The sequence below is a fragment of the Penaeus chinensis genome, chromosome 10 (assembly GCF_019202785.1).
Source record: "Penaeus chinensis breed Huanghai No. 1 chromosome 10, ASM1920278v2, whole genome shotgun sequence".
Taxonomy (NCBI): domain Eukaryota; kingdom Metazoa; phylum Arthropoda; class Malacostraca; order Decapoda; family Penaeidae; genus Penaeus; species Penaeus chinensis.
The window spans coordinates 21,641,694-21,651,693 of NC_061828.1; the positions used below are offsets into that span (position 1 = coordinate 21,641,694).

The 10,000-nt window shown below is 48.9% G+C and overlaps 1 protein-coding gene across 7 annotated transcripts in view; it reads right to left on the reverse strand.

The window, feature by feature from the left end:
* LOC125029539 overlaps nt 1-10,000 on the reverse strand; it is a 651,165-nt gene that overhangs the window by 782 nt on the left and 640,383 nt on the right. For 4 of the 7 annotated variants that reach the window (XM_047619490.1, XM_047619486.1, XM_047619487.1 and 1 more), the window contains 8 exons: nt 5,949-6,101; nt 5,566-5,671; nt 5,200-5,453; nt 4,838-5,018; nt 3,859-4,103; nt 3,582-3,734; nt 1,870-2,883; nt 1-1,178 (listed from right to left, as the gene is read on the reverse strand). The exon at nt 1-1,178 is cut by the window's left edge and continues 782 nt beyond it. In XM_047619490.1, the coding sequence (XP_047475446.1) occupies nt 9-1,178; nt 1,870-2,883; nt 3,582-3,734; nt 3,859-4,103; nt 4,838-5,018; nt 5,200-5,453; nt 5,566-5,671; nt 5,949-6,101 (3,276 nt within the window). In that variant the 3' untranslated portion in view covers nt 1-8. The remainder of the gene's footprint in view (nt 1,179-1,869; nt 2,884-3,581; nt 3,735-3,858; nt 4,104-4,837; nt 5,019-5,199; nt 5,454-5,565; nt 5,672-5,948; nt 6,102-10,000) is intronic. The other 3 variants (XM_047619489.1, XM_047619488.1, XM_047619491.1) reach the window with 3 other exon arrangements.

Sequence of the window (10,000 nt, forward strand, 5' to 3'; positions counted from 1 at the left end):
GAGAGATCTCACGGACTGAACACTCTGAGTGTGCGCATGAGAGCGGTGAGGACGCCGGCCAGATTGGTGGCCTGCGTCATGAGCGTGTTCATGGAAGGATGGTCCATGCCTCGCCCTGCCGCTGACAGCGCCGCTCGCACGGTCGACTGGTAAGTGGTAGCTACGTCCCGCACCTTGACGACGACGTTTTGCGTTTGGAGAGGAGTCGTGGTGTGGTGCACGACCTGGCGGGTTACGTCCACCATGCGCTGCAGTAACGTCATGCAGTTGGATAAACACTGAAGTAACGTGTCTTCGGATTCAGTGGCTGACTTGACAAACAACTTGGAGGCAGTCACGAACTGCCGAGACTCACTGGTGAGGGCGTCTCTTGCCTCTTGGAATTTGGTCTCGTCCTGGGTGGCCGTGCCGCCAGACCGCTGTGCTTCTGTGCATGCTGCTGCCATCTCCGTTAAGGACTTGAGAGACGAACTAACCAACAATGAAAGGCGGCGGAAGGCATCACGAGATGCTGGGGGCATCATCTCCACATCCTCTGCTTCCTCTAGCGAGTCCTGGTCAAAGCTACCGGAATCGAGCGAATCGTCCAAGTCAGTGTTGGTCGGCGTCTTGCCGTTGACCATCTTGGCCTTGGGCGACATCTTGGGGGAAGAGGTCTGGAGGGGAGCCGTCTCTTGGTTCATGCTGTTTTTCAAGGCTACGCTTGTGGTGTCGGGTCTGGGCAGTCTGGAGGTCGTGGAAGCCTTCCCGGTAGACCGCGCAGGACTCCGAACACCGTTGGTTGCCGGCGGAGAAGCTGGGGCTCTCCGGGCAGGCGACTGACTAGTCTTGGCTGGGAGCAGTGGCTTCTGCTCCTCTGCAGCAGGGGACTTGCGGCTTGTCTTTGGACTACTCTTTAGTGGTGAGCTCGAGCCTCCTCGCGGAGATGTGGGAGAAACTGCTGGAGCTTTGCTGAGTGTGGGAGGTGAGGGAGCAGCCAGTTTCCCCGACGTGCTGGGGCGATGCGTGCCGGGGATGCTATTGGTTGGAGAGCTGGAAGGGCTGAGCTGTGGCTTGCGAAGTCTGGAAGGCACCGAAGGCGGCCGTTCATTGTTGTCTGGGGAAGGACTCCTTAATGTCTTCCGCACTGGCGACGGCGACCGGATACCCTTGTTATGCAGAGCTACTTTCACGTTATCCTGAAATTAGAGACATATTACAATATATATATATATGACCTATTCATTCAGCATTAAAACACACACAAAAAAAAAAATTTAATTATTGCTAATAGTAAATGAATTTATAAGAAAATATATGAATTACATGTGAATACAAAAATGTGTATATTATGCCACCAATCTGTATGTCCATCTCAACTCTACTACATGTACCACAATTTCCGCATACCATGAATACTCATCACTATGCCACCAAAAGGAGAAATATAAAGATCTCTGTTAGTACCATGATGTATCTTCCACACTTGACATACTGTCTAAATAACAGCCTGGTGTTATAAAAATGTAATACTAAAAGTGTGTCTTGACTAAAACTGTTAATGATACATATCTATATCTATCTATCTATATATATATATATATATATATATATATATATATATATACACGAGTATCTGCAACTTTAGACATGATTGGTTAATCTTTTCGATCTTAGATGATGTGTCAAGCAAAATGCAAACCTGTCTGTCAAATGTTTTCAGTGTATATACATGACAAATATATGTATAGAACCACATATCAGTTGTTAATATGCCTGTTTAAAGTCGGTGGTGACCAAAATGCATCTGATTCAAGTGTAAATTAAATGCCAATTTCTTCCACAAATCTGACCGTATTCCCGCTTCCAAAGCACCGGTGAGGACCCTACCTGTGAGGAACTGCGAGGAAGCGGAGGTTTCATGGCAGCTTTGGTGCCATTTCTTGGCGGCAGCTCCGGGGGGTCTTCGTCAGTCTCCAAGCTCTTCAGTGAGGCTGACTTGACTGTCACTATGCTTGAGGATGACGTAAGGGAATCATTACTGGAAGCGACACTTTGCTTGGAGGGAGACCCGGGGGAGGTTTTGGCTTGGCTGAGATCCTCGCTGGAGGCAGAGGACTTGGTGCTCTTTGTGGGGGACTTGTGGATGGTACTCGAACCCGACTGACTCATGATATCACCTTGCGAGGCTGACTTGACAAGGTTCCCTGTACTCATGGAGATACTTCTCTGGATCTTGGAGGGGGGCGAAGGAGCATTCTTCCTTGGACTGGTCAGCGTGCCCGTGCGCGTAACCGGAGTGCGCGGTGGGGGCGGCGGGGGATCTTCGTCCTTCGCCTCTGCCTTGCCGGCCGGCACCGTCATCTGCCGCTGGAGTGTTGACGGCCGCTGGAGCGAGGACGTACCCCACGGCGACCCCGTATTGAAGGTCCGAACTCTCGACATGACTGAGGGAAGCTTCTCGCTGCTGCTCTCGCTGCCGCTGTCCTGAGGGCTGGAGGCGGAGGCAGCTGTGTTCGCCATCTGTTTTCTCTTGAGTGTGTCGAAGCTTTTGAACATCTTATCATTTTCCTCTAAGGCCTGTGCCAATTTGGCGTCTAGCTCATACGCTACATTCGAATTATTAGATCTGAGACTATCATATCCGGAAGAGTCGCTAGGAGAGCTTGACTTGTCTTTGCTAAGTTTGAGTAACAACTGACGATTGTCTATGGAGGCACTCGAATTGGGGGGACTAGCATGGCCAGCTGCTTTGGGAGGAACTTCAAAGCGCCGCTGCAGGGACGCCACCTTGCCAACTATGGCCCGCTTGGCCATCGTTTCGGAGCTCACTCGGACCTCGCCAATTTCCAGGTCCTTCTCGCCTCCTTCGGTGTCGCTGTGGGAGCCCTCGTCGCCCACCATCTACGGAAAATCGTAAAAAAACAATAAGTATATGTACAACAGAGTTTTCCAACCTTTTTTGTTTTTGATCATTAATGCTGTCTTAACCTGGACTAGCTATCCTAAATGTGTGAACATGTAAGAATAAATCCAACTATTTTCATGTTAGTTATACTTGCAAATGTTTATGAGCTTACGTTATTATATTTATATAGGTTTATATTACTAATAAAATGAATCTCAATCCATTTGAAACGGAAAAGAAAACAAGTGTTATAACACAAACTTTTACTTGCATATCCAGTTGTGGATTCTCTGACTGACTGAGTTTTAGATCCTCCGGCGACCCCCAGGAGACCCTCGCGACCGTGGCCTTGTATATATATAGATCTGTGTGTGTGTGTGTGTGTGTGTGTGTGTGTGTGTGTGTGTGTGTGTGTGTGTGTGTGTGTGTGTGTGTGCGTGTGCGTGTGCGTGTGCGTGTGCGTGTGCGTGTGCGTGTGCGTGCGCGTGCGTGTGCGTGTGCGTGCGCGTGCATGCGTGTGTGTGTGTGTGTGTGTGTGTGTGTGTGTGTGTGTGTGTGTGTGTGTGTGTGTGTGTGTGTGTGTGTGTGTGCGTGTGCGTGTGCGTGTGCGTGTGCTTGTGCGTGTGCGTGTGCGTGTGCGTGTGGACACACACAGTCAACCCGTCCACCTCCGCAAACAAATCCAACGACTCACCCGACTTATTCCTTCTTTGGCTTCGTACAGTCTCCGTATAATATCGGATGACCGGTTGTCCTTGTTGTCTGAGGACGGCGGGGGAGGGATGATGAAAGCCGAGAAGTCGCACTCGTTGCCAATCTTGCGGCTTTCGGCGTAAGTCTGAAGATCCTGCGGGACAGAAAAAGGATAAGCCTTTCGTACAAAACGACCACATGGCATATTTCATGAATCCGCAGCACAAGGCGCGAGCATATGAAGCCAAATTACAAAGCCACTGCGAAGGGCATCGTACCACGGATCCCTCGGGAGGCGGTGGGATCGTGAGGTTGGCGATGAAGGAGTCGATGTCCTCCCCTTCCTCCAGGTGGATGCCCAGCTGACGAAGGGCGGCGAGCGTGAAGTTGGGGCTCCTCCCCAGCACCTGGCCTCCCCCGCTGCCGCTGACGCCGCCGGCACGGGAAAACACCGAGTCGTTGGAGACCAAGCTGGTGTTGAGGCTGCTGAGGGACATGCTGTCTTCGGTGTCGCTGGCGCCTGCTGGAAGACGCCCGTTTACACTTAATCACGGTGGAAAGAGCGACAACTTACACTGTGTTACACTTCTATGCGCACTGGCATCTACTCAAGGGTCTCTCCCACATCCACCCTCTTCTACCCTGAACAGAAGGGTAAGAGGGACAGGCAACAAGTCGCCCCCGTCCTCAGCCCAACCTTTCCCCCTGCCCTCCTCCTCGTACTAGCAGTTGGTTCAGCGATCAAGATTTGGATATAATCAAAAATACATATACCGAACTAAACTGTTCAATCGAAGATTCCTAAAATTCGTTACTGCAACCCTATGTTGTGTCCAACTCGATCTGGGCTTTAGTGCACGTCTTTTCTCTTTCCCAACTTGACTCCTTTCACCCTCATATTGAGGTAATAAGCTACCATTGATCATTTGATGAAGATATTCGGAGAATATATGATTTATACCTCGACCGTTACTTGGTATCGACTAAACCGTATACAATATTTTTACAGTAACTGAAAGTTTGCCTAATAATTCAAGACATGAACTATAAACTCCGTGAATAAACTATGGATAAACAATGCACTACTTTGAGTATTACATCAGTCTTTATTCATTTCTCTTTCCCTGCCTGAAACCCCGTCTCTGTCTCTATCTCTATCTCTATATCTGTCTCTGTCTCTCTCTCTCTTTCTAACATTCAAACATGATCATGTAGAAAAGCATAATACAGTCCGGTATGTAAAGGCAATTACTTTACCTGTAGTTGTGGAATCAGCGTAGCTCGCGTTCGCATCGTGATCAAGCCAGCTTGGATTGGTGAGCGACCTGAGGTCTCCGAGATCCTGCTCCAGGGCTTTGAGTTCCTTCTCCAGCGTCTCCCTGTCAGCGAAGGGCGTGGGCGGAGTGCTCAGCTGCGGAGGGAACACTTTGGCACCGTCCTGGAGGAGTACCCCAAAGTATAGGTAAAATACGGAACACACATCTAGAGTATTTGCAACCATGGTATTGTATACAGAAAGGCATACTTTTAGATAATGTTTTATAGTCCTCCTTGATATGAATTAGCATTTTAAGCACGTAAGGTGCAAGTAATCTGAAACCTCGGCTGCATCGACTCACATATGCCTGCGGGCGTACCTCGTCCGGGGTGATGGGCGGAGGGATCATTGTGAGGTCGATGATATCTGGGTCTAGGTAGAGCGTGCCCTCGGCGAAGGTGTAAGGCAGGCCCGAATTGTCCTCCAGCTGCTTGATGAGGGCCTTGATGTCGTCCTCGCGGTTCTGGAGGGTGAGGGGCAGATTGTCTGGGGAGTGCAGGCCGAACGATGACCCGCTTGGCTTGAGAACTGAAGAGGGACGTTGCGGTGGCTTGGCTGCTCAAAGAGGGAGAGGCGAGGCGTTATTGGTTTCTGTTTGGCGGCTGGGGCCTCAATGGGAAGTGCAATGGCATTGTCAAAGAGTTCCACGGGAAGAACGGGTACTCACCAGGACGATGCGCTGGGCTCTGCGTGGGCGTGGACTGCGAGTCGGTGTCACTGCCCGAGCGCTCCTCACTTTCCACTACCTCGTTATTTGGCAACAGCTTCTGACCCTGCGGGAGAGAGAAGCATCATTTAAATGTGTGTACTGCAACTGCTGATAAGGATTAATTGTTTATAACACGTTGTCAGTTCATGCATATTAGGTGAACAATCTAAATATCTATGGCCTAAAGATATGATGCAAGTTTATATTGTTTTATTGCTCATTAAATACAAGGCTACCTAAGATTCTAGGACGCTTAACAAACAGCATAATATGGCGTAATAGATCAGACTTCATAAATGGCAGTTAAGGGACAGCGCGAGTGAGGAGGGTGCGTGACCCACCTGAGTCAGAAGTAGGAGTGAGTCAGAGTGCTTGAGTCTGCCGTACTGGTCTGATCGGACACTCTCCACGTCCGTGATTTCGCCGTCCGCGTCACTCAGGTAGTTCTCAGCGTCCTCCACCAGCTGCTGCAACTCGGCCACGCGCTTGATTACCTGCGTCACACCGTCAACAACCTCAACAAAGGAACGACTAGCGACTACGACTACCCTTATTTAACTCTAATGATTAGTCTTAGGTCGTAGCTACACCGTATCTTTAGTTTAGCTTCCATTCCGTTGATAGAAGTGCTTAATTTAAAAATGAAGGTGATTTCTTTTAATATGTTATTTACTCATGTTTACGGGAGTCTTGATGGCTGTGGCTAAACGCACCTGTGTATCTATCACGTGAGCTGCAAAAACAATCAAACAAATGAGCTATACATCTTTGTTTGACTTTCTGCGGATGGTTTTAGTCTAAAGTGTGGATTCAGAGGGTTGGTGGTGGCGGGGGTGAGGTGTGAGCATGCTGGAGGGGGGGTGAGGCAAGCCTGGCTCAGGGCGACGTGTCAGCCTATGTTAGTCTAGCGTTCGTGTTAGTCTTCATGCACTGATCACTACTTGTAGCCAGATTATGGAACACGTTATTCAAACGGTCATTACTTTACTTACAGCAAAGGTTAGTTTTCTCTGTGTTACATACCTGAAGTGCATGACGGCAGGTATCATTCACGACCAAAAACTATTGTCTTGGCATTCCGCTGTGGTATCTACAATACTTTACCTTCGTAGTTTTCGTATATGTATATGTATAGGTCTATGTATTTGGTGTGTGTGTGTGTGTGTGTGTGTGTGTGTGTGTGTGTGTGTGTGTGTGTGTGTGTGTGTGTGTGTGAATCAATGAGTGAGTGAGTGAGTGAGTGAGTGAGTGAGTGAGTGAGTGTGTGTGAGTGGGTGGGTGAGTGAGTAAGAGTGAGAGTGAGAGTGAGAGTGAGAGTGAGAGTGAGAGTGTGAGTGTGAGTGTGAGTGAGAGTGTGAGTGTGAGTGAGAGTGTGAGTGATTGAGTGAGGAGTGAGTGCAAGTGAGTGAATGAGTGAATGAATGAGTGAGTGTGTGTGTGTGTGTGTGTGTGTGTGTGTGTAAGAGTGAGTGCGAGTAAGTGAGCGATTAAGTGAGTGAATGTGTGTGTGTGTGTGTGTGTGTGTGTGTGTGTGTGTGTGTGTGTGTGTGTGTAGGTGTGTGTGTGGGTGTGTAGGTGGGTGTGTAGGTGGGTGTGTGTGTAGGTGTGTGTGTGTAGGTGTGTGTAGTGTGTGTAGGTGTGTGTGTAGGTGTGTAGGTATGTGTGTAGGTGTGTAGGTGTGTGTGTAGGTGTGTAGGTGTGTGTGTAGGTGTGTGTGTAGGTGTGTGTGTAGGTGTGTAGGTGTGTATGTATAGGTGTGTGTAGGTGTGTGTAAGTGTGTGTAGGTGTGTGTAAGTGTGTGTAGGTGTGTGTAAGTGTGTGTAAGTGTGTGTAGGTGTGTGTAGGTGTGTGTAGGTGTATGTAGGTGTGTGTAGGTGTGTGTGTAGTGTGTGTGTAGGTGTGTGTGTGTGTAGGTGTGTGTGTGTGTGTGTGTAGGTGTGTGTGTGTGTAGGTGTGTGTGTGTGTGTGTGTGTGTGTGTGTGTGTGTGTGTGTGTGTGCGTGTGTGTGTGTGTAGGTGTGTGTGTGTAGGTGTGTGTGTGTAGGTGTGTGTGTGTAGGTGTGTGTGTGTGTGTGTGTGTGTGTAGGTGTGTGTGTGTGGTGTGTGTGTAGGTGTGTGTGTGTGTGTGTGTGTGTGTGTGTGTGTGTGTGTGTGTGTGTGTGTGTGTGTGTGTGTGTGTGTGTGTGTGTGTAGGTGTGTAGGTGTGTAGGTGTGTGTGTGTGTGTGTGTGTGTGTGTGTGTGTGTGTGTGTGTGTGTGTGTGTGTGTGTGTGTGTGTGTGTGTGTGTGTGTGTGTGTGTGTGTGTGTGTGTATGTGTGTGTGTGTGTGTGTGTGTGTGTGTGTGTGTGTGTGTGTGTGTGTGTGTGTGTGTGTGTGTGTGTAGGTGTGTAGGTGTGTAGGTGTGTGTGTGTGTGTGTGTGTGTGTGTGTGTGTGTGTGTGTGTAGGTGTGTGTGTGTGTGTGTGTGTGTGTGTGTGTGTGTGTGTGTGTGTGTGTGTGTGTGTGTGTGTGTGTGTGTGTGTGTGTGTGTGTGTGTGTGTGTGTGTGTGTGTGTGTGTGTGTGTGTGTGTGTGTGTGTGTGTGTGTAGGTGTGTGTGTGTGTGTGTGTGTGTGTGTGTGTGTGTGTGTGTGTGTGTGTGTGTGTGTGTGTGTGTGTGTGTGTGTGTGTGTGTGTGTGTGTGTGTGTGTGTGTGTGTGTGTGTGTGTGTGTGTGTGTGTGTGTGTGTGTGTGTGTGTAGGTGTGTGTGTGTGTGTGTGTGTGTGTGTGTGTGTGTGTGTGTGTGTGTGTGTGTGTGTGTGTGTGTGTGTGTGTGTAGGTGTGTAGGTGTGTGTGTGTGTGTGTGTGTGTGTGTGTGTGTGTGTGTGTGTGTGTGTGTGTGTGTGTAGGTGTGTAGGTGTGTGTGTGTGTGTGTGTGTGTGTGTGTGTGTGTGTGTGTGTGTGTGTGTGTGTGTGTGTGTGTGTGTAGGTGTGTAGGTGTGTGTGTGTGTGTGTGTGTGTGTGTGTGTGTGTGTGTGTGTGTGTGTGTGTGTGTGTGTGTGTGTGTGTGTGTGTGTGTGTGTGTAGGTGTGTAGGTGTGTAGGTGTGTAAATGTGAGGGGGTGCGTTCGTGGCAATGTATTAATTAGGTACAGCCTATCACACTACACTAAACTATAATTCCTGTTTCTTATATTGAACCTGAATGGTGCACTGCAGCTCCTAATGTCACAAGGACAACCTGTCAAGCTGTGCTTTGGACCTAATCTCGGGAGCGGTTCCTGTGCTCCCGGGTCCTTCCGCTCGGGTTCTGTCTCCTGGCCAGTCAAGCGGCGGTCTCAGTGTCACCAGACAGCATTCACAAGACGAACTCAGCCTCACCTGCTCTCTCAGTTTCCACAACTGAGCGACTCGTGTCATGCACATAATACTCGCCCACAAAGAAAAAGCCTTCAGTTCATGCGCCTGACGGTGTGGTGATGCGCAGCGAGTGAATATATATGATGCCACACTGGCTGTATCACCATCACCATGATACCCGCGGCAGGACTACAGCAGAGGATCAATCTACAGAGCCAGCAGGAACGCGGGTGCGATCCTGCACCTGTTGGTGGCGGCGCAGGAGGAGGAGGAGGAGGAGGAGGAGGAGGTGGGAGATGCGGCCATGACCTCCCGGCTCATGCGGGCGCGAACGAGGGGGGTTGCGGGGCAGCTCTTGTCGTGCTTCCAATTACGTTATGGGGCAATTTTCAAGAATGACTGCGTATTTGAAGTTTCGAAATGGAGAATGCATTTATTAGAATCGTAAAGCTCATACATTGAACGCTGGAGAGGAGCTGTCTTTCCACGTCAAATGCTACATTTATTTTCCCATTAATCACTCACACGTGTTCATTATGCACCGAGCCATCGGAAGGCATCCATAAGAACGTTTATGCTCCATACAGAAACGGAACCGTCTGCATAAACAAGCGAAGAAAATTGGAACTGAAAAGCTGGAATGTTACAAAGGGGAAAATTCCAATCCCTCTGGTATCACCGAAGTGTGGGCGTAAGAAGGAACGTAAGGAACGATTCATCCAACTTCACAGACAGGAACCCTTTGACTTGATTCTTAAAGGCAGAGTCTCGCTTTCAGTATCAAAGCGAGATTGAACAGTCTGACACTTCAAGAGAACTTTGTTTACAATAAAAATATTTTTTTTTACATGGAATGTTAATTACACATATTCATTAACTGAAAAAGTTATTCTCAGCCCCGACTCATTAAGAGCAAGTAATTTGTATATTCACCCTGGTTATAAAATCCTCGCGATATAAAGGGAAGCTATTTCCGTGTCATCTATCAAAGGAATTGGTCCTCGCAGTCTCGAAAAGTCAAGGGAAATACTAGAATAAATATTCGAAGCGCTTCTTCAG